The sequence below is a fragment of the Rhagoletis zephyria genome, unplaced genomic scaffold (assembly GCF_001687245.7).
Source record: "Rhagoletis zephyria isolate East Lansing unplaced genomic scaffold, Rhagoletis_zephyria_1.1 Rzeph_scaffold_01633, whole genome shotgun sequence".
Lineage (NCBI taxonomy): Eukaryota > Metazoa > Arthropoda > Insecta > Diptera > Tephritidae > Rhagoletis > Rhagoletis zephyria.
The window spans coordinates 5,842-30,614 of NW_016158717.1; the positions used below are offsets into that span (position 1 = coordinate 5,842).

General features: G+C 35.3%; 1 protein-coding gene across 3 annotated transcripts in view; it reads left to right on the forward strand.

The window, feature by feature from the left end:
* The first annotated feature begins 4,853 nt into the window (after positions 1-4,853).
* The window catches only part of yellow-h (L-dopachrome tautomerase yellow-h), an 81,371-nt gene continuing 61,451 nt past the window's right edge, over positions 4,854-24,773 (forward strand). The window contains exons 1-2 of one of the 3 annotated variants that reach the window (XM_017618466.1): positions 4,854-4,954; positions 5,569-6,122. In XM_017618466.1, coding sequence (XP_017473955.1) covers positions 5,716-6,122 — 407 coding nt within the window. In that variant the 5' untranslated portion in view covers positions 4,854-4,954; positions 5,569-5,715. Of the gene's footprint in view, positions 4,960-5,239; positions 6,123-24,773 lie in introns of those variants that run through there. The other 2 variants (XM_017618467.1, XM_017618465.1) reach the window with 2 other exon arrangements.

Sequence of the window (24,773 nt, forward strand, 5' to 3'; positions counted from 1 at the left end):
ATCTTCATCTTCATCTTCATCTTCATCTTCATCTTCATCTTCATCTTCATCTTCATCTTCATCTTCATCTTCATCTTCATCTTCATCTTCATCTTCACCTTCATCTTCATCTTCATATCCACATCACTACAAAAACTGCAATCAATGTCAGAGCCGTTGGCGATTTCCCCAAAGCATTGCCAAATATCCTGGTCTCGCTCTTCAATAGAAGCTTTCACTAGAATTCGGCCTTTTTCATATGATTCAGCAGGTTTCTCCATGCTAACTAATTTATATTTTCGAATTATTTAGTTCCCCATATACCCAGTTTTTAGATTTATTGATGTCAGAAAAGAAAACGAGTTTTGAAACAAGTGTCACAAAATATTGCAACAATGAAGTCTTACCGGGCGATTCGGTAAGCGAAACGATATTTAACCATGCATATTAGCTCGATTTTCACATTTTAAAATAATCGAAAAATCCGGGTTGCAGACGGAGAAGTTATCTTTTAATACAGGATTATATAATAACTTGGATTTCAGAGGAGAAATTTTTTATTCCTAATTACGTATTGAGTAGTTCAGCTCGAAAAATCAGATAATCTAGCTAAACAAAAAAAGACCTAATATAAAAATATTGTAAAATTTATTAAGGGAAGCAGTTACCGGATATCCGATCGGATATCCGAATCCGGCTCTTATTTTTTACAGGATTTCCGGATTTCGGTTATCCTGCAAAATCTCTATCCGGCACATCCCTGGTTAAAATATTAACAGAGTTGCCGCCTGTTAAAATTTTTTGTTTAATTAGTTAAATGAATTGCTGCAATGTGGGTATCAATGGAAATGGATTTGAAAAGACTTTATCCTTAAGCAACCTCCCAGGGTTGCCACCCGTTTCAAAAATCAAATTCAACTTTAATTTAGGGAATTAGATAATTCAAATATGTGTCACAGTATAGGTAAGAAAATGTAATAAAACTATATGTTTATAATAATAATAGTAATATAAAAGTCTCATTTATTGTTAAAAGAATGTAGAAAGTATATATTAGCTTGGAATAAATTAGCGTCCTCAGTTACTGAAGTATCGGAGTTTTCGTATTTTCAACGTATTGCTTTTCCATACCAAGGCTATTAAGTGCTCCGAGTTTGGTACAAATTGATAAATCCGAGATATATATTTATAGTATTATAATTTAATGCTTAGAGGTTATCCCAAGAATCGATTTTGAGTGAATTAACTTCAGTAGTTACTGATTTATCGCAGTTTTCATGTTTCTGTAAATTACAGTTACATGGGAAGTGGGCGTGGTTATCGCCCGATTTCAAGGATTTTTACCAGATATGGTAGATATAGCCTAAGCAAGGCTCATACCGAGTTTGGTACGGATTGGTGAAGCGGATAATGAGATACAGCATTTCATCATACTTAAGTTCCAAAATTTTACTTCACATACCAATTTTCAACAATTTGGATACAATATTTAGTGAAATATCGTAGATTTATCTAAATTTATATTTACCTTAATTTAAACGCTTGTAAACCCAATACTATTTCTTTAATCATCACTTGTATAACAGCAATGTAAACGGAAACAAGTCTTTATTCCGAAATAAATAACATAGTTCCGTGCGCCTCACATTCCCGCAGATTTCTAGAAACAGGACCGAAAGGTCCTAGAAAACATGACTTTTTCTTATATCTCAAAAACTATTTTTTTTTATTAAATGGATTCATATTCTGGTTCTTCTTCTTCTTCTTTATTTGCGCTGTAATCGCCAAGCAATTTTGACCGAGTCCAACGAAGCACGCCAGTTATTTCTTTTCTGTGCTAATTGACGCCAATTGGAAATTCCAAGTGAAGCAAAGTCCACCTGGTCATTCCAATGCAGATGAGGCCTTCCTCTTCCTCTGTTACCAGTATCCCGGCCCGCGTTGAATATTTTCATAGCAGGAGCGTTTCTGTCCATTCGAACGACATGGCCAAGCCAGCGGAGCCGCTGAATTTTATTTCGCTGCACTATGTCTATATCGTTGTGAAGCTCATACAGCTCATCGTTAAATCGTCTGCGATATTCGCCATCACCAACGCGTAAAGGTCCGTAAATCTTTCGCAGAATCTTTCTCTCGAAAACTCCAAGAGCCGCCTCATCAGATGCTTTCATTGTCCATGCTTCCGCGCCATACACCAGCACAGGCATGATGAGTGACTTATAGAGTGTGATCTTTGTACGACGAGAGAGGACTTTACTTCTCAATTGCCTACTCAGCCCAAAGTAGCACTTGTTGGCAAGAGTGATTCTCCATTGGACTGACATTATTATTGGTGTTATTGCTGGTTCCCAAATAAACGAAGCCGTCTACTTTTTAAAACTTGTAACTGTCAACAGTGACGTGGGTGCCAAGACGCGTATGCTCCGACTGTTTGTGTGATAACAGGAGATACTTCGTTTTGTCCTCGTTCACCACCAGACCCATTTGCTTCTCTATCCAATCCCGAGAAGACAGAACAGACGTAGCCCTTTACCGATAATATCGATGTCGTCGCCAGCTGGCATATTCTGGTTCAGCGGCTTCAAACTCATCTAGAAAGTTTAATTTTAGTGTTAAAATAGATCTAAAGTAGTGTTACTATATACTAGTTGCGTTTTTAGATTTTTGTTCAATATATTTTCTAAGTAAAGAGATATCATTTATCTGCCATTTTCTGCGGACAATCTCTTAACACTCCACTAGCCAAATTTCTAAGCTTTCAATTGAACAAAGAACAATAACGCGATCTCTCTCGGGGATACAACAAATTCCTTAATATTCAACATAAATTCAAAAATATACTCGTTGAAAACCGCTTTTTTTGTTACATTTAAATAGAGCTTTTACTTAATAAAATGGTTAGATAAATGTAACAATTATATGTGTTATTACCTTCTGTATCCGGAGCCATCACTACTTTTGAAGAATACAATGCAGAATTCAAAACCGTCACGACCTTTCTAGAGAGCAAAAAGTATTTATAAGCAGCGTTAGGATATTCTGTTTCCGGTTTCCGGCAAGTTAGAAAAATGAGGGGGACTGGGAGATGTTATTTGGAATGTTATCAATCAAATGTGACTAATTTTTTAAGTTTAAGTTTAAGTTTTGTCAAATTGGTGTATACCTGCCTAAATCGTGCAAATACCTCTATGTGGGACGGTAGGAAAGCACCTGTGCACAGGGTAGTATAACTTTGTTCGCATAACGGTTGTTTGTAAAAGTCTAAAGAATCGAGATAGATGAAGTCGATTAAGCAATCTCTGCCTGTCCGTCCGTCCGTCTGTCCATGTACACGAGAGCAAATTGAGATATCTGAACCAAATTTGGTACATAGGTTGCCCTTTATCCAAGGTAGGTTACTATTGAAAATGGGTGAAATCGCACTGTAACCACGCCCCCTTCTCATATAACGGTATTTTCGAAAAATGCAAAAACTATGCTATTTCAGTTAATTAGTATGTGAAGTAAAATTTTGGTTCAAAATAATATTAGTATGAAACTTGTGGAAAGGGGGCGTGACCCCGCCCACCTATGATGAAATGCTTTATCTTAGTAGCAGCTTCTTCAATCCTTACCAAACTCGGTACGAGCCTTGAAATCGGGCAATAGCCACGCCCACCTCCTATATAACAGTAATTTACAGAAACACGAAAACTCAGGTAATAATGTACCTTTGTACTATTTAGCATGTCATTGGTCGGTAACAAGAGCAACTTAAATTTAAATCTATTAAATACATTCTAGCGTGTCTCAGTCCTTTGCCCACAAAAGCCGCTATAACTTTTTTTTTCTATTCGAAACAGTAAGAGTGGCACCTTTCTGAAACCTTTATTAAATGAGCAATTTTGTTATGTAACGTAAAGTTATAGCTCAGTACATTTTTTTTCACCCGAGATAGTCAAAGTTGGGGAAGAAAATATTAAAAAGTTAAAAATCCCAAAATAGTCCTAATTTTATGATGGTTCCTTAATATATTTTAACTACATTGCATTTGAGTATGGAGAAGCAACTATCTGGAAGTATTTTACATAAAAAATTTACTAAGTATAGCCTGGTTTGTAGATGCAGTTAAAGAAAATACATGAAAAGGCCAATTTTTTTTAAATTAAAAAAATTTAAATATTTCAAAAACGGTGACACTTTTACCTGAAATTTTTTTGTTTATCAAAGACCTCACCCCCCCACCTACCTTCCCCTAAAGTTTGCCACGTTACTTCTGAGACACCCTGTATACAATTCGGCTTCGCCCGAACTTATATTTCTTTACTTGCTTTATAAGTGACGTGATAAAGACGTACGAGTTTTACATCCGACACCATGAAAACACCCATATGCGAATTGCATCCATCTTTTTCTCTAAAGGACATTGTTTTCTTTTCGTGAAGATGCAGGTGCAAAGATTTATTTTTATTCTAGGCTGTTATAGTGCTAAACTATATATTTACTGATGTAAAAAAATACGTTAACATATACATATATGTTTATGGATGTTTGGCCGTTTATGTTGTTTACATTGCTTCATGTTTTAATAAAACGGATAATTTTTTCTTAGGTGACGCTTAGAAAAATGCGGTTTCTAATGAACTTACGAGAACTATTTCAAAATAAGGGTGCAACGAAAACATTACGGTAAGTGTTAAGGGGGTAAAATATTATACGAAAATTTGCTAGCTTAATTGTATTATAGGTCTCTAAAGTTACATAAGTTTACAAGTAAGATGATTAATTTGTGACCAAAAAGTAAAAATATTAATCGACTGAAAACAAAGTGTCTGATAAGGTGGAGCGAAATCATTTTGACTACGTATATTCACTTGAGTTTCGACATGTTATAAAAACGCGAGTGCATACGCTTCCAAATAAAAATACTAAAACTTTACTTGCTAGGCGGTTAACTGAATTTCATCAGATTGCTGCTACTAATCCGCGCACTAATGTACGGTTAGAAAACATGATCATGTATCGCAATGATTTCGAAATAAATATGTACATACTTTCATGCATATACATATGTAAATACATACATATGTACACACATACATATGTGCATATGAGCTAGTACAAGTATCAAATCCAGACCAGTTTATTGGTTTGTAACAATTTGTGTATTTGCAGCTCGTTGCGTTTTTTGATTTATTTTGTATTATTTTATAAATTTAAAAGCAATCGCTCTTTCGCCTCACGAACGAGCGAGCGGCCTTAACTTGGTGTTTACATAGGACAATTTTGCGAAGACAAAGGCAATACATGCACTGCAATACATCATTGTCTTCGTCACTTCGAAAAATCGAAGACGGTGAATTGGACAGTAAATTGGACAATTCGGTCACGTCTTGGTTAATTTGAGAAAAAGAGGCAAAACAAAATCGTAAAAAATTACAGAATTATGAAAAAGTGTTTTGTGCTTGGATATTTTAGTAAATAATATTAAATTCATGCCAAACGCAAAATATATTGTCTTTTTATTTGTCTGGACGCCTACTATACACAATTTGACGACTAATACATATTCTCAATTGTCTTGCCTCGAATTGTCTTATGTAAACGCAGCGTAACCCAGAGAAGCAATTGGAGTAAATGATTGCGCTGTTATGACGTTTTAAAAATTAGCCCAAACGCGTTTGAGGCTGCGTACGCGACGGCCACACAAAATTATTGAAAAGCAATTCTTGTGCAAAAGTGAAGTTGTTGGCACAAATGACTACTAGTCTGCAATTATACTATACACTAGGGCTAAGTATCAGCTTGGTTGTTGTGACTGCAGTTGAAACTACTAACGTCCACCTTTACGCGTCGATCCCAACAAATGGGAGCTTCTGGCAGTCTCCTCTTGGCAGGGGCCTGAACGTGCAGGGATCCCTGGACCAAATATCTACATTAATTGGACCAACGCCACTAGGAAGTAGCTTCACTCGCACAATCTCAACGGCGTACGGAAACTCGCTACCCACTGGCGGCGTGGGTGAAGGTTACAGTGGAAATGAAGTCGTTGGGCCAACACCGACAACGCACGTTACGGAATCTTTTCAGATCGTAAATGAGTGGAAATATTTAGATTTCGAATACCCAACATACGCACTACGTCAGCAAGCCATTTCAAATCGGTGAGTGTCGCATACAGATTATTACGTACGTTAGGGTGTTCGATATTGCTTTTTTTCTTAAATCAGTTTCAGAGTTATTCGAAAAATTACAAATATGTTAAAAACCGGGTTCCCCATTTGCATATGGAGAAAAAACCGGATAAACCGGTTTTATCTTTCTATATATATAAAACGCGAAGGCATTTTTTGTCCAGCATAAAAGAACTGTTCGATTTTCAAAAATAGGGTGTCAAATTAAAGCGATTGGCCTGTAGATGTGCAAACTAGTTTTATCTTTTCGAAAAGATTTGCCACCTGTTGTACAATTAAAATCAAAATTTTCAATAACCAATACCATCAAATCCGTACCGTTCGTTCAATTTTCAAAAGTGAGGTGTCAACTTAAAGGACTCGGGCTGTAGATGTGCAATAAGGATTTATTTTTTTGAAAAGAGTTGCAACCTTTTAAAAACTTATCTATATTCAAATTATTTAAAAAAATTGATCAATTATTCAAAATGGGTATTAATCGAAATGGTTTTGAAAAACTTTGTTTTTTGACTAACCTATTGGAGGGTTGCCATCTGTTTAAAAAATAAAATTCAATTTAAATTAAAGGAAATAGGTTAGTATGTATGTATCACCACATGGTTTGAAAATATTTTGAACAAGGTTGCCACCTGCTTGAAGTGTCGAGTTTAGTTAACTTATACACAAATTATATGAAACATCAAAATATGAAGGTTTTTGTTTAATTACGCTCGTTGTGATTTTGGCAGGTTAGATAATGTTTTCAGTGAATTTGATTGGGATGCTATGTTTGGTGAGAGTGAAGTGGATGGCTGCTTTAAAATTTTCAAAAGCTCAATTACGGAAGTGTGCTCTAAAGTTGTGCCTGTTTACTCGCGGAAAAAATATCAGCTTCCGTGGCACTCGACTAAGCTCGTGCATTTAAAAAATTTGAGGAACAAGTACTTTAAGAGGTACAAGTCATCCAATAATCGGCATTTTTATGATTTGTATATTTCTTATAAGTATAAATTCTCCCTGTTAAATAAGGACCTATATAATAACTACATTCGTAATTTTGAATTAAATATCAAAGATAACCCAAAGAATTTTTGGAATTATATTCAGTCTAGGAAAAATATGTGTAGCATTCCCAAAAATATTTTCTATAATGGTGTCACTGCATCCTCCGTGAGTGAAGCATCTAATCTATTTGCTGACTTCTTCTCATCTAATTTTGCGACTGATGATGGTGTTCTTGATGAAGATTTGAATAGCATTCGTCGAAACCACTCTAATAACTTATTTTCAATTTTTGATTTTGGATCACTCACTCTCACGGAGGCTGACGTTATAGAAGGCATAAATAAAATTAAAAATTCCTCACGGACTGATGTGGATGGTCTTTCAGTCATACTGCTGAAAAATTGTGCATCTTAGCGACACCGCTCACTTTAATATATAATAGTCTCTATCTACAGGTACCTTCATAAATGATTGGAAACGTACTACTATAACCCCAGTGTTTAAAAGTGGCAGTAAAAGCGATATTACGAATTATAGGCCAATTTCAAAGCTATCGTCGGTCTCAAAACTATTCGAATGCATTATAAACAATAAGTTGCATTTCATTGTGAAGCATTTGATTAGTCCTAACCAACATGGGTTCGTGGCGGCCAGATCCACGTTAACTAATCTCTCAGTTTTTACAGAGGACTGCTTTGCGACTTTCCGACGTGGCTATCAGGTTGATGTGATTTACACCGATTTCTCCAAAGCCTTCGATAAAATTTCCCACAAAATATTGGTTGTAAACTAGCCAATTTTGGTTTCCATTCTGTTTTTTTGAAATGGATCAAGTCGTATTTGGAAAATAGGAGTTCTAGTGTTGTTATAGATGGTCTCTCATCTAAACCATTTATTGCAACCTCTGGAGTTCCTCAGGGTAGTATCTTGGGCCCATTGTTTTTCATTCTTTTTATCAATGATGTATCGTCGTGTTTCTCTTCAGCTCGTTTTCTTCTTTACGCGGACGACCTGAAAGTATACTCTGAGGTTAGATGTCATAGCGACTCGGTCAGTCTTCAATCTGAACTCAACAACCTCTATAATTGGTGCTCCAAGAATCATCTCTTCCTTAACATCAATAAATGCCACAAAGCCACGTTCTCTAAACTACCTAAACCTATGTGTTTAAAGACTTGGGAGTGTTTTTTGATTCCAAGTTTAATTTTAATGCGCATATAAATTATACCATCTCAAACTCTCTCGCAATGCTAGCTTTTGTTAGACGACATTCTTCGCAATTTTCTGACCCGTACACACTTAAGACTTTGTTCACTGCCTTTGTACGGTCTAAACTGGAATACGCCGCGTTTATCTGGAGACCGTATCACGCTATTCACATCAATCGTTTGGAGAGAGTGCAAAAAATATTCCTACGTTTTGCTCTGCACACTTTAAATTTTTCTGAACCGATTCCACCTTACGAGTCGCGTTGCCAATTGATTAGTTTATTAACATTAAACAATAGACGCTCACTTCTGTCCGTGTCATTTCTTCTTGACATTGTCTTGGGTAAAGTCGACTGCTCGTCCCTTCTCGGGTTGATAGATTTCACCGTGCCGAGTAGAAACCTTCGTCGCTTTGATATTTTTCGTATTGGTTTAAATAAAACAGTTTACAATGCAAATGCCCCCATTGTCAGGACTTTGACCGAGTACAACTGTTTCTCAAAATTTTTGGATCTTGACTTGTCGGAATCAAAATCAATTATCTATACTAAATTGAAAAACTATTTATTGTGCAAAAATTTATATTAGCCTTTATTGTATTTACTCTTAGTTCATTTAACGCTTCAAATTGTACCAAAAATTTAGCTTGTAATTTTTCATAATGTCTGTACCACTTACAACTTTAGACATAAATAAATAAATAAATAAATAAATCTTTGTTTCTGAACCATATTTAGTGGAGTTTCCACATGTCTAAAAATCAAACTCAACTTAATTTATAACTTAATTAAAATATGTATCGCCATGTTAGACAAAGGAGCCTTAACAAGAGTTTAGATTGGAAATACTTTTCAAGAGGGCTGCCATCTGTTTGAAAGGTTTAATTTAATTAACGAGTACAAAATTTATGTGAATTATATAAATACTTAAATAAATATTTAGTCTGAAAACTTGGAACGTTTGAGAAGGGCTGCCACGTGTTTAAAAAGTTACATTCAAATTATTCAATAAGTTCGACGAATTATTAAAGGATGGGTGTCAATCGAAATTGGTTTGAAAACTCTTTATTTCTGACCTTTATTCTGTGGTCGCAAGCAAAAACGCCTAAGTCGACTTAAGAAAGAATTGAGTTATGTATGCTATCGTTTTCTCCAACTATTATTACATGTTTACGTGGGAGTTTCACGTTACCTATTCTATTTAAAAAGTTATAAATGAAAATATGTTGGTTTCCCCATAAGGTTAACATTACAATCCAAATCTTTAAAGCGTTTTCAGGTTTTTCGACTAAGGCGATTATTGCTTATGATCACAGATTTAGGAGGGTTGCAACGTGTTTGAACAATCAAATTCAAATTAGATCATCCGCTATTGAAACACATGTGTATCACAATGTCAGGGGAAAGTTGTTTAAGAAGATTTTAGTTTGAAATAACTTTTGAAAAGGACTTCCACCTGTTTGAAAAGCCGAATTTAGTTAACGTATACACAAGTTTTATGAAATATTTAGATGTGGGTGTAAATCAAAAGAAATTTATGAAAGCTTTAGTTTGAAAATATCTTTAATTAGGCTGGCCAACTTATCGAAAAAAAAACATATCGATCTAAAAGTATAGGTATATGTATGTGTAGTATACGGGAAGGTATTTTATGTGATAGTCATTAGATATTGTGCGTTCTTTTAAAATTCAAAAATGAGTGGTCAAATTAAAGATATAGTGCGATAAAGTTTTATTTTTTTTTTAATCAAGATCTTATCGGTAAAGGGTGATTTGAAATTAAAAACCTGCACTAAGCGGGGCCTCTCTTCACTAAAAAACGGCTACACGGATTTAGATAAAATATGTCACTTTGATCGCTTATAACTGTGACTAATATTTGGAATATTTTTTAGGTTTTTGAAATTCAATTTTGGTCGTACATATTTTCTCTTTTTACTTTTAGTCAAAAATCATGACCAAAATTACAATATGATTGCTAATAAATAAAAAATAACACTGGTCTACAAATTTCAACTTTTTTTCTGCGAATAAGACGGGACCTGGTGTTTCTGAACGGATTTTTCGTGCTGAACACGAATCCGGGGTCAAAAATGTCCCATCACGTCACGTTTTCGAGAAAAAAGGGGTTGAAACCCCTAAAAACAGCGTTTTTGGCCATTTTCGAAAAATTATAGAGCTGAACCCTGACGTGGTACAAATTTTGCATATATCAGAAATTAAAGGCTAAACCGTGCCCTTTCGAATGAGCCCTATGCCGAATTGATCGCGTGCACCCTTAAAGCAGGGGGTGTATTTGTGTTTAGGGGTGCAGGAAAAATTGATCACAGAAAGAATTTAATCTTAAACGATCATAGAAAATTAATAATGCCAAGGTTTTAACTATATTAAAAGTCGCTGATTACGAATCTGCAGTTAGATTTTAAAAATTTAAGATGACGGGTCGAATATGGTGGATATAAAAATTGGACTCCTAGACACAAATACACCCCCTGATCTAAGGGTGCATGCGATTAATTCGGCATAGGGCTCATTCGAAAGGGCACGATTTAGCCTTTAATTTCTGACATATACAAAGTTTGTAGCACGTCAGGGTTCAGCTCTACAATTTTTCAAAAATGGCCAAAAACGCTGTTTTTAGGGGTTTCAACCCCTTTTTTCTCGAAAACGTGACGTGATGGGAAGTTTTGGACCCCAGATTCGTGTTCAGCACGAAAAATCCGTTCGGAAACACCAGGTCCCGTCTTATTCGCAAAACCCTTGTAGACCAGTGTAATAGTTTAAAAAACTAAAAACTCGCTTTTATAATTTCCATTCGTACTGCCATCAGGTTACAGCCAGTTTCACCAGATTCATTTAAGTTTGATTTTCGAATTTTTGGTTTCACCGATCCATTTTAATTTGTTTTTAATTTTGATTTAAGTGACCTATGCTCTTCACATAAATAAAAATTGAATCAGAATAACCAAACTCAGAGGTGTTACAGGTTTAATCACCTGATCATTGTGTATCTGCTGCTTACTTGTATACCAGCCCTGCTTTTACAACACAGCGTGCCAAAGCTTTCAAAAGCTCTTAGTACAAATGAAAGCTTTCGCTGGCCGAGTCTGTGCTACAACCACTTTTTACTCACTTAAATAAATAGCTTATCGAAACTGAAAATAATTTAAATGAGAATTAAATAAAAAATTAAATTAAAGTTAATTTCCACTTAAATGAATCTGGTGAAACTGGCTGTAAGGCTGCGTTTTCCCAAACTCACTACACTTTTTTTAATCCATCATTTTCAAGTTTTTCAGGTTTGAAAAACGACGCAGGACCGACCTTTGAAAAACAGTACGGTCCTGCATAAAACAGAACGGATGGTCACCGTAGGCATAGGTCACTTAAATCAAAATTAAATTAAATGAATCTGGTGAAACGCATCCTAAGAATGGAAATTTAAAGCAATTCCAATTCATACGGTCATCAGGTATGTAACTTGTCAGTTACATCCAAAGCTAATAAAAGCGAGATAAGAAAAGATATACATATCGTCCTTTAGGGCCGTTTGCACCATGTCTAGTAAATTCTAACTCCCAGTTAAACATCTTTATCGATTTTATCGGCACCCATCATATAACATGTGATCGATAAAGCAGTTAACGTGCTTAACTGAAGGATGTACCTCCAGTTAGCGTTAACTAGACATGGTGCAAACGGCCCTAAAAGTACAAAACCGCGTACCGTCATTCCGCAAAACCACTTAACTGACACCTGCTGCCAAAAAGGGATTTGCTCACACAAGCTCTTGGCTCTTGGCGTATCCATTCGCACTGAAATGTACTGGCCAGAAATGCGATCGCTTTATAAAAAAAGAGAACCATTTTGAAATATGAGTGTTTTACCAGGGTTCGGAAATATTCACTCACCTTCGTACGCGAACGTGAAGGTGAACGCATCAAATATTCTTAATTGATTCTCCTTCGCGAACGAGAAGCATAAAACCAGTCCAGATAGTTCGCGCTCGCGAATGTTAGGTAGAAAAAATTTCCGCTGTTCGCGTACGTTTGCATTGGTGGACCAAACAGCGCGCGTTCATATATGTAGCTATAAGTGGCAGCGATGCCTTCGCGAAGGTTCACTGCTGTCGTTCTCCTTCATAAGTGAATGTGAATGCTGCGGCAAATATTCGCGGAAAGTTGGTATGACTAGAGATACTATTCCGTGCGAAAGCAATTTTGTTTATTGCATAAGATTTGCACCGTTCATTCGATTTTCAAAAATTAGGTGTCAAATGAAAGGGCTTGGCCTCTAGATGTGCAGCAAGGCTTTATTTTTTTAATAGGGTTGCCACCTGCGTTTAAAATTATGATATATACACCGTTCTCCCGATTTTCAAAAATGAGGTGTCTAATGGAAGGGCTTGGCCTCTAGATGTGCAGAAAGGATATATTTTTTGATAGGGTTGCCACTTGCGTTTAAAATTATGATATTTACACCGTTCTCCCGATTTTAAAAAATGAGGTGTCAAATGAAAGATCTTGGCCTCTGAACGTGTAGTAAGGATATATCTTTTTAAAAGGGTTGCCATCTGCGTTTCAAATTATGATATTTACTTCGTTCTCCCGATTTTCAAAAATGAGGTGTCAAATGAAAGATCTTGGCCTATGGATGAGCAGTAAGGATATAGTTTTTAATAGGGTTGCCACCTGCGTTTAAAATTATGATATTTACACCGATCTCCCGATTTTCAAAAATGAGGTTTCAAATGACAGGGCTTGGCCTCTGAACGTGCAGTAAGCATATATTTTTTTAATAGGATTGCCACCTGCGTTTAAAATTATGATATTTACACCGATCTCCCGATTTTCAAAAATGAGGTTTCAAATGACAGGGCTTGGCCTCTGAACGTGCAGTAAGCATATATTTTTTTAATAGGANATAAAAAAAGAGAACCATTTTGAAATATGAGTGTTTTACCAGGGTTCGGAAATATTCACTCACCTTCGTACGCGAACGTGAAGGTGAACGCATCAAATATTCTTAATTGATTCTCCTTCGCGAACGAGAAGCATAAAACCAGTCCAGATAGTTCGCGCTCGCGAATGTTAGGTAGAAAAAATTTCCGCTGTTCGCGTACGTTTGCATTGGTGGACCAAACAGCGCGCGTTCATATATGTAGCTATAAGTGGCAGCGATGCCTTCGCGAAGGTTCACTGCTGTCGTTCTCCTTCATAAGTGAATGTGAATGCTGCGGCAAATATTCGCGGAAAGTTGGTATGACTAGAGATACTATTCCGTGCGAAAGCAATTTTGTTTATTGCATAAGATTTGCACCGTTCATTCGATTTTCAAAAATTAGGTGTCAAATGAAAGGGCTTGGCCTCTAGATGTGCAGCAAGGCTTTATTTTTTTAATAGGGTTGCCACCTGCGTTTAAAATTATGATATATACACCGTTCTCCCGATTTTCAAAAATGAGGTGTCTAATGGAAGGGCTTGGCCTCTAGATGTGCAGAAAGGATATATTTTTTGATAGGGTTGCCACTTGCGTTTAAAATTATGATATTTACACCGTTCTCCCGATTTTAAAAAATGAGGTGTCAAATGAAAGATCTTGGCCTCTGAACGTGTAGTAAGGATATATCTTTTTAAAAGGGTTGCCATCTGCGTTTCAAATTATGATATTTACTTCGTTCTCCCGATTTTCAAAAATGAGGTGTCAAATGAAAGATCTTGGCCTATGGATGAGCAGTAAGGATATAGTTTTTAATAGGGTTGCCACCTGCGTTTAAAATTATGATATTTACACCGATCTCCCGATTTTCAAAAATGAGGTTTCAAATGACAGGGCTTGGCCTCTGAACGTGCAGTAAGCATATATTTTTTTAATAGGATTGCCACCTGCGTTTAAAATTATAATATTTACACCGTTCTCCCGATTTTCAAAAATGAGATGTCAAATGAAAGGGATTGCCCTCTGGAAGTGCAAAAAGGATATATTTTTGTCACAGGGTTACCACTTGCGTTTAAAATTATGAAATTCACACCCTTCTCCCGATTTTCAAAAGTGAGGTGTCAAATGAAAGAGCTTGGCCTCTAGATGTGCAGAAAGGATATATTTTTTTGATAGGGTTGCCACCATTTTAAAAATTATAAAATCTGCACGGTTCTTTGAATTAAAAAAAATAAGATGTCAAATGAAAGGGCTGTCCCTGAAGACGTACAATACGGATTTATTTTTTGAACAGAGTTGCCGCCTCTACAAAATTATAATGTTTAAATTCTTCGTACGATTTTCAAAAATTAGTTATCAAATGAACGTCTAGAAAAAGAAGTCTGATGAGGAGATGTGGTGATCTCCGAAATAGTGCTATAACTTCTACCGCTTAGACTTTGTTGCTTTTTCAATTTTTCCTAATAAACAATCGTGGTACAAAGCTCAATAAAAATATTAAAAATAAAATGTTAACAAGCCACAATAACATTGACAAATACATAGTTTAGGAAGAGCCTGCCTGAAACTATACAAAAAAGCAAATAAGCAAATGGATGTATAGAATTGACAACAACAACCACGCTGTCGAGTTTAAATAGCGGCAAATCAGCTGCACTTGATAGTAGTTGGTTGNCTATAACTTCTACCGCTTAGACTTTGTCGCTTTTTCAAATTTTTCCTAATAAACAATCGTGGTACTAAGCTCAATAAAAATATTAAAAATAGAACGTTCCTGACATTTAGAAGTTCACCAAGGCTTTTGTTATACCCGAGCGCACTTGCGCAAAAGGGTATTATAACTTCGTTCACATAACGGTTGTTTGTAACAGGCAAAACGAATCGAGATAGATATAGACGAATGTATACATAAATGATCAGGAAGAAAAGAGAAATCGATTAAGCGGTGACTGTCTGTCCATCCCTGCGTCTGTCCGTCCGTCTGTGCACAAGATAACTCGAGTAAAAATTAAGATATCTTAACGAAAGTTGGTACGTTTACTTCTTTCAGTCGTACTACGAGCGATATTGAAAATGGGCAAAATCGGACAATAACCACGCCTACCTCCCATATAACGGTAATTGTCAGAAATACGAAAACTGCGATATTTTAGTAACTACTGAAGATTGTTCACTCAAAATTTATATTTACAATGATTTTTAGACGAAAAATAAGAATATTACAAATTTTTGAAAAATGGGCGTAGCCACGCCCACTTATGGTTACATGTGTATATCTTGGCAACCACTGCACCGATTTTTTCCAAACTTGGCACAGTCGTTGGCCTTGGTACAGCATACCAAATGGCCAAATTTTTAAAATCGGACAATAACCACGCCCACATTCCATATAAGGGTAATTTAAAGAAATACGAAATCTTCGATAAATCAGTAAATATTAATGCTAGTTTATTCAAAATTGATGCTTGTAACAATTGTTTACCAAGAAATACGTTTATGATAAAATTTTGGAAAATGGGCGTGGCACCACCCACTTATGATCACATATATGTATCTCGGTAACTCGGAAAATATCATAATGTTAATCGCATGTGGCAACCCTATTAAAAAAATATATCCTTACTGCACATCCAGAGGCCAAGACCTTTCATTTGACACCCAATTTTTGAAAATCGGGAGAACGGTGTAAATATCATAATTTTAAACGCAGGTGGTCACCCTATGAAAAATATATATCCTTTCTGCACATCTAGAGGCCAATCCCTTTCATTTGACATCTCATTTTTGAAAATCGGGAGAACGGTGTAAATATCATAATTTTAAACGCAGGTGGTCACCCTATGAAAAATATATATCCTTTCTGCACATCTAGAGGCCAAGCCCTTTCATTTGACACCTCATTTTTGAAAATTGGGAGAACGGTGTAATTATCATATTTTTAAACGCAGGTGGCAATCATATCAAAAATATATATCCTTACTGCACATCCAGATGTCAAGTCATTTCATTTGACACCTAATTTTTGAAAATCGGGAGAACAGTGTAAATATCATAATTTTAAACGCAGGTGGCAACCCTATCAAAAATATATATCCTTACTGCACATCTAGAGGCCAAGCCCTTCCTTTTGACACCTCACTTTTGAAAATCGGGAGAGCGGTGTAAATATCATAATTTGAAACGCAGGTGTCAACCCTATAAAAAAAAATATATGCTTACTGCACTTCCAGAGGCCAAGACCTTTCATTTGACAACTCATTTTTGAAAATCGGGAGAACGGTTTAAATATCAAAATTTTAACACAGGTGGCAACCCTATCAAAAAAATATATCCTTTCTACACATCTAGAGGCCAAGCCCTTCCATTAGGCACCTCATTTTTGAAAATCGGGAGAACGATGTATATATCATAATTTTAAACGCAAGTGGCAACCCTATTGAAAAAAATAAAGCCTTACTGCACATCTAGAGGCCAAGCCCTTTCATTTGACACCTAATTTTTGAAAATCGAATGAACGGTGCAAATCTTATGCAATTAACAAAATTGCTTTCGCACGGAATAGTATCTCTAGTCATACCAACTTTCCGCGAATATTTGCCGCTGCATTTACATTCACTTATGAAGGAGAACGACAGCAGTGAACCTTCGCGAAGGCATCGTTGCCACTTATAGCTACATATGTATATGAACGCACGCTGTTTGGTCCACCAATGCATACGCGTACGATCAACAGCGGAAATTTTGTCTACCTAACATTCGCGAACGCGAACTATCTGGACTGGTTTTNGTGTAAATATCATAATTTTAAACGCAGGTGGCAACCCTATTAAAAATATATATCCTTACTGCACATCTAGAGGCCAAGCCCTTCCTTTTGACACCTCACTTTTGAAAATCGGGAGAGCGGTGTAAATATCATAATTTGAAACGCAGGTGTCAACCCTATAAAAAAAAATATATGCTTACTGCACTTCCAGAGGCCAAGACCTTTCATTTGACAACTCATTTTTGAAAATCGGGAGAACGGTTTAAATATCAAAATTTTAACACAGGTGGCAACCCTATCAAAAAAATATATCCTTTCTACACATCTAGAGGCCAAGCCCTTCCATTAGGCACCTCATTTTTGAAAATCGGGAGAACGATGTATATATCATAATTTTAAACGCAAGTGGCAACCCTATTGAAAAAAATAAAGCCTTACTGCACATCTAGAGGCCAAGCCCTTTCATTTGACACCTAATTTTTGAAAATCGAATGAACGGTGCAAATCTTATGCAATTAACAAAATTGCTTTCGCACGGAATAGTATCTCTAGTCATACCAACTTTCCGCGAATATTTGCCGCTGCATTTACATTCACTTATGAAGGAGAACGACAGCAGTGAACCTTCGCGAAGGCATCGTTGCCACTTATAGCTACATATGTATATGAACGCACGCTGTTTGGTCCACCAATGCATACGCGTACGATCAACAGCGGAAATTTTGTCTACCTAACATTCGCGAACGCGAACTATCTGGACTGGTTTTATGCTTCTCGTTCACGAAGGAGAATCAATACAGAATATTTGATGCGTTCACCTTCGTGTATAAAATCATAAATGTATGTTCGCGAACGTTTATAACTATATGAATATTTCCGTATTCCCTGGTTTTTACTCTATAGAAAATAATTTATGCAACCTCACATACGCGGTTTTGCATTTTGTTGATACGGGGTTTTGTACTTTAAACGACGATATGTAGCGTTAATTTAGAAATCAATAACGCAAAATAAATTTGTAGTACTCGTATTTTGGACTACAAGTAAATCAGAAGAAAATTAGTGAAAAATTCACACTTACAGGCCTATTCTGCTAGTTTTCAAACATTTTGACACCGGAAAATGTTGTTGCCAAAAAATAAAAACACTTCTTGTAACCGCAATTCTTAGGACCTTTGTAACAATTTAATCTATTCAGCAATCCAGCTATGAAGTTTTGTATGAATTCTGGTGTTGCATACTTCACGGAACAATATTTTGTTACCTGCTTATGAGATGGTAACAAAATTTACCAGTGCGAAGAATGCGAAAGGGTTTAATAATTACGAGGAACTTTATTTACCGGTAACAAAATTTTTGTTACCAACACAGAATAGGCCTGTTAATGGGCTTCACCGATCTTAACAAGATTATATCGCTAAAACAACAGTCCTTAGAGCATGTAGAATCGACTGTCTTGGGAATTAGATTGCTCCATCCGCTGCACCAGACTATTATAGACAGGTCATTCATCGTGAATCAATCAACGCCTTCGTCAACTCTCACCCCTTGAATTCCATCATTGCCACCTATTGCAGATGAAGAGCTCGAGTTGCTTCGTGAGGCTCGCGATACTTTGACACAACTCCGTTCTGGATATTGTAGCAGGTCAAACTGTTCAGACCGATTTGAATAAGATGCCGCGACGACACTAACCACGTCTTCGCATGCCCACTTATGTACAACATCGGATCTGCCCATTCCCTAAGCCTGCCGTTAGTTGAGAATGAAGACACTATGTAGGCGATTAACTGATTTAGGTAAGCTGCTACAAAAAAAAAACAGAGGAAGAGTTTTGTTCGGTTTTACTTTTAGTTTTTAAGTAATATTCTGGAAAATCTTCCAGAATTCAGGTAGGTTATTATTAAACATTTTCTTGTTCCATTTTCAATAAAATAAATATTTAGAATTTAGGTAAAAACCGGATTGTAAAATCCGGTTTGCTCGGTATTCGAAAAGTCAAGGTTTCAAAAAACCGCCTAAATATATTCAAAAGACCGGTTGGAACCGGTTTGGAACAACCTCAAAATTAAAAAGAAAACCTTGCTATCCATGTCTAACGCTTACTACTTCCTATAGAAATCCTTACTAAAGCAAGTAGTAAGAATTAGAGACATGAGAAACTTAACAGTAGTCAAGTTTTTTTTGTGAATTCTGAATCGTGCCGTTAATCAAGAGGACCATCGATATGTATGTGTATATGTACTTATATTTATGAATTTATATGGTAATTCGCTTTTTTGTGTATTCATTGTATTTTGTGTAAGTGTAACTCAGTGTTGCCAGAAACTGGCTTAATAAAATCCCGTTCAAATATAACCTAAATCCTGGTTTTTTATACTAAAGTTATAACAGAAATCCCGCGCTATATATATCTATTATTCATAAAATGCTTTCGGATGAAAAAACACAATCATATATATAGATATGCAATATACATAGGATTTGTATGGGTCCTCTGCCCAAAAATAGTGGAGTGCCATCGTTATTTTTAAGATGTGAAAAGTGAGGTATTTTTATGTAGAATCAAAGATTATGTGGCGCTTAAAGAAAAAATTAATATTCGGTACTAAGTCGCCATTCCCGACTAGTCGTTTATGAAAATCCACAGATGCGAGAAAAATCGTAATATATGTTTTTGGGGTCGCTGAACCCGAATCCGGGTCAGTTTGATCTCACGAGGTCAGTATTGGGGTCATTTGAAGGTCCACTAGACGAACTATTGAAACCTCAAATTTTCTGTGAAATATTATCGAAGTGATTTCGGAAAAATCTTTAGAAAAATCATAACTTCCGAAATTGTCCAATAATTTTTTATAAATGGTACATAGTTTTACTCTGAATAAAACATTTTTTTCAAAGTAATGAATAAAACAGTCCCGATTTTTCATATTTGTACTGATTAAATTCCGATTTTCAGTATTTTCGTTATTAATTTAATAAAAGTCTCCCTATATACTCTGGCCCAAAGACAATTTTTCGCACAAACATGGCAGCATTTTTTTATCACAAAGGACATAGCATATAAGGGAGTCATAAACATAGCCAGCATCCTTATTTTCTATGATTTTTGGTTATATTTTATTCTGTCAAACTGGTACTCTCGTTATATTGCAGTCTATCATTCTCGACTAATTTTTTTTTTAGGTTTTTATGAAACGATTCTAACTTGTATTTAGTGAAATTATTAAAAATAATACTCATTCTCTCAAAAAATCATGGATATGAAAAGTATAAGCTATAGATTCAGTCGCGAAATATACATAGAGAAGAGACATTTTAGCATTCTTTGGCAATTCCCCTTTCGGTTATGTATTGTTTTTTTTATGAAAGTGTAGCTCGTTATCTACCAAAACCATGTAATCCAAATTATTATAAACTTTTTTCGAAGGTTCACCAAAATTTTGAGCTTTTTAATTAGATTTCTTAGAAACAGTCTGAATGGGGTGGTGAAATAACACAAACGGCAATAACGCAAATTTGTGTTATTTCTCAATTGAATGTGAAATAACACAAATTTGCTTTATTTCATTTCTCGTTGAGCATTAAGACCAACTTTTAAACTTAACAATTTCAGTTGTAAAGCAAAATAAGTTAAACAAGTTAACAAGTTAAATGGACGGATTTGTAAGTATACAATCGCGCTCGCGCCCCCCGCCCCTCCCTTCCTTTCGCAATTATGCACTGCTGGCATTATGACCGTTTAGAAAAAAGCATAATAATAACATGACACTAGTTCACTTCTGAAACTGCTTTTTAATGTCCAAGTAATGGGAATTATTGCGTATGGTGTTATTGCATGCACCCCACCCATGCACGTTAGGTCAAATGATTCATTTGGCTGTACGAAACTCAAATTTGGTAAGGGCAGTTTTACAATATTTTTTGTTGCCATTATTTAGGGAATACACCAAAATAACATAAACTTCACTTTGTTTTTGTAAAATAAAAAAAACATCGTTAGACAGCAATAAACCAAAGTTACACTTTCAAAACGTTATTGACACGTTGTTTGCGCAACCGGTTTATTTTTTAAGTTTCAAGTGCATTTTTTTGTAACCTTCGAATAACTAAAGGAAATTTTTAAATGGAAAACAAAACTATAAGTGAGTCCCAATTTAAAAAAGTGACTTTTTATCATTTGTTTGCAAAAAAAATTACTTCAAAAATTTTCTAATTTATTTCCATTTATGATTTTATGTAAGCTTTTACAATTTTGTTAACTTTCGGCAAACGACATGGAAAAGGTAATGGATAAATTAAGAGGTAATGAGTTGATTTTATTTTACTTAGCCCGCCGTTTTTAGCCGTTTTCAAGGAAAACGTTTTTTTTCTGGGCTATCATGCTATTACAAAAGGCGAGTTATTTGAAGTTTGGCTGATTGGATGTTCGAAAAAAAAAACCTTTCTTCGGTTGTCAACCATGTTGAAACCAAATTTGGTGCTGCTGATATTTGCGAAAGTTCTATGAAACTCTTAGAAGAAAAAACGCGTATTTTTTGCAATTATTTATCAAAGAAAGACGAAAATTATGGAAAGCAATTTGGAAGGGATGCTAAAATATTTAGATCTGAAAACATAGCGTTTCTTGCTGATGAAGTTCTTTTCGAAACCAAAAAGCCAACTGTGTCGACCAGCAGCCGGATTCTAACTTTCACTATCGTTAAAATGCTAAACTACGAAAGCTAACATTTTTCCGAATTTTTAGCTATCTCCAAAAATTGCGGTTCTGTCCTCTCTTTCGCTAAAAATAGCTTAGCCCAAATTTTTTGGTGATAAATAGTCAATTTTAATGGTGATAAATAGTGAAAATGGAAGTGTGTTATAGCAAAAAAATAGCAGCCTCAATTTGGATTACATTTCATTTCCTGTAGCGTAGCCATGGCTATGTTACAAAGGCACTTGCGCCGATTCGCAAAGACCATTGATGAGCAGCTTTCGCAAAAAGGCAAATCCTTGAGAGAATTTACGGATTGGAATTTCGAAATTTTTTACTCAAAGTGAATAGAGCTTTTTAAAACCTTCGTATTCTTTTCAGGAAGTCACCCACGATTTTTGGTAAATGTGAATGTGAATATAAATATCGGTGGAGAATTTGGGAATACTGAAACCTCAAGTAAAAATGAAGTATTTTATGACGACTAACTGGTTTAGAAATCTCTCCTCCAGGCATATCTGCGAGAAATGTAAGAAATATTTTTATTTTTTTAATTTAGGAACTTCCAGAAGAAACCATTTATGTACATGTCACCATACTTATTTTATTATGTATATCATTTTAAGGGGGAGAGGGTTGAGTATGTTAAGAAAATAACTTGTTTAAAAACCAAGCTAATTGGACAATGTTTTTGAGTACTACTTAAACACATATACTCATCATTTGAACATACAAAAAAAGAGAAGAGTCTGTTTTACGAAAGTCAAGTCACATTTTATTTACTGCCTTTACACTATTTTTAACGTTTCAAATCTTTTTACATTAAAATAATGCAATATTTGAGCTGCTATTAATTTCGCACAGAAAAAGTTATCATTTGACCTAATGTGCCATGGTGGAATTATACCAGGTGAAGTAATATTAGAGTGAGAAGAAATATATTGACACTGCCTTATTTGAAAACATGCCTATAAAATGTGATTATAATACAGCCGAATGTCAGAAAATAAAGCGAGAAAACTGTTTATTACTTCACCTGTTTATTGCGCCATTCATCCCACCTGCTTGTACCGAGTATACGTTCAAATTTAGAAGCCTGAGAGTAGGTAAAATTTTACATATTTTTACATCACTATTTCGTACCGCATGTTCGCTTCGTCTTCGTAAATGAAATCCACATTTCGGATATAGTGAAACAAGTGATGATAATGCAGAAATTTTAACTGAAGATAAAACTCAAAACAATATTCTCTGTATTATATGCTGCGAACAGAAATGGCAAGATTTTGACACTGTCTTATTTGAAAAATTGCCTTTAAAATTTAACTATAAGGCAGCCGAATGACAGAAAGTAAAGCGAGAAAGCTGTTTTATAACTTCACGTGTTAATTGCGCCGTGGTTCCATGCAAACATTTTTTAGTTTTCCAGAAATGTTTTCGACACATTTAAAAAGCATGCAGGTAAAATTCATGCAAAAGCGCTATGTCCAATTTGCTTAGCTGTTATTAAAGACGACTCTTCCTATATTTTGTTAGACTTTTCATAAATTACTTTCTTCATATGAATTATATCACATTTTTTGTTTAATTGTGTTTTTGAATACACAAAGTTCTTTTTCCTTCTGGTCAGTAAACTGTTTTAAATTGTTGTACAATAACATAAGCATGAGCAAAATATCAAATATCAGCGCAATAACTGTGCAATTTAGTACAAATGACCCCATACACCACACGAACGACCGACGCAAGCAAAAAAGTTCCGGGTTGTGTTTCCCTTATAAGAGTTTCTGCCAGTCGAAAGTATCAAAATACGGGATTTGGGAACAAAAAAGTATCAGATAATACAATTTAGATAAAAAAGTATTAACAATTATACAATTGTATAAAAACCGCAACGCTGATCGTGATGGAAAACGAAGTTAGTTAACATCTTGTCGTCATAGCGACGATGGAATTAACAGCGTCAGCCGAGTGAAAATACTGCTAACGTAACAGAGGCAGCGCTGCTTGTGATACCCTTTACATTTTTAAACGGTAATCAAACAAACAATTTTAATTTTTACAGCGCGTTTTTTTCTCAGTGTAGGTACATTTTTTTAATGGTAAGTTATGTTATCATAAAAATAAAGCTGTATTAAAAGACGTCATGTCTTTTCATTCTAGAAAACAAAATTGTATGTTCGGATTAAATGCTTTGGAAATGTCCTGCATTTTGGCCACAGAAATCTGGTCACCGTAGTGATGCTTCAATGTGAAATAACGACATTTTTCGTATTGTGCCATTGTTCATTACATAGTTTGAGTAAGACAATTAGTAATCTTTTATGGGAAATAACGACACTTTTTCGTTTTGTGCCGTTGTTCGGGAATACAAATGGCGTTTTCTTCGTTTAACTACACGCTTTTTACAGTCCAACACTTACTAAATTTTAAAAATACGTCATAATTTGGAAGCTTACAAATTTTCCCAAATAATAACGAAACACAAAATCTTTAGTTGGCTCTACTGAAAAGTATGAAATTTTGAGGTGTGTCGTTATTGCAGAGGTCCATCGATATTTGCAATATGCACACAAAACTTTTATATCTTCAAATAGTACAAATAATCTTCTTTCCAAAGTCATATAAAAACTTAACCGTAGACCTACGTTAAAAAAATTTTACTAATCTTACGTTTATGGGTCGTTTTCGACCCTTATGTATTTTGTATGGAAATCCACATTTTAAGATAAAATTGCACACTCTGGCAGGGTTTATTTCAAAAATTAATTATAAATGAAAATGAAGAGTTATTACAGGTTTTTAAATCAATTTATGCATACATTCCGGTTGTGTTTGTTCTTGCAAACATTTTTAGCGCACAAGCAGCATACCAGTTCGGTTTTGTTTTCCTTAGTTTCAGCTCTTTTAGTCAAACAAATATATCTGCCGTTAGACGGAACTACTATATCTGGATGAAGAACGAAGCACAACATTACTGGACCAATACGGAAGGTAACAGCCAGGCCAAGTCCTTCATTCCGGTTATAT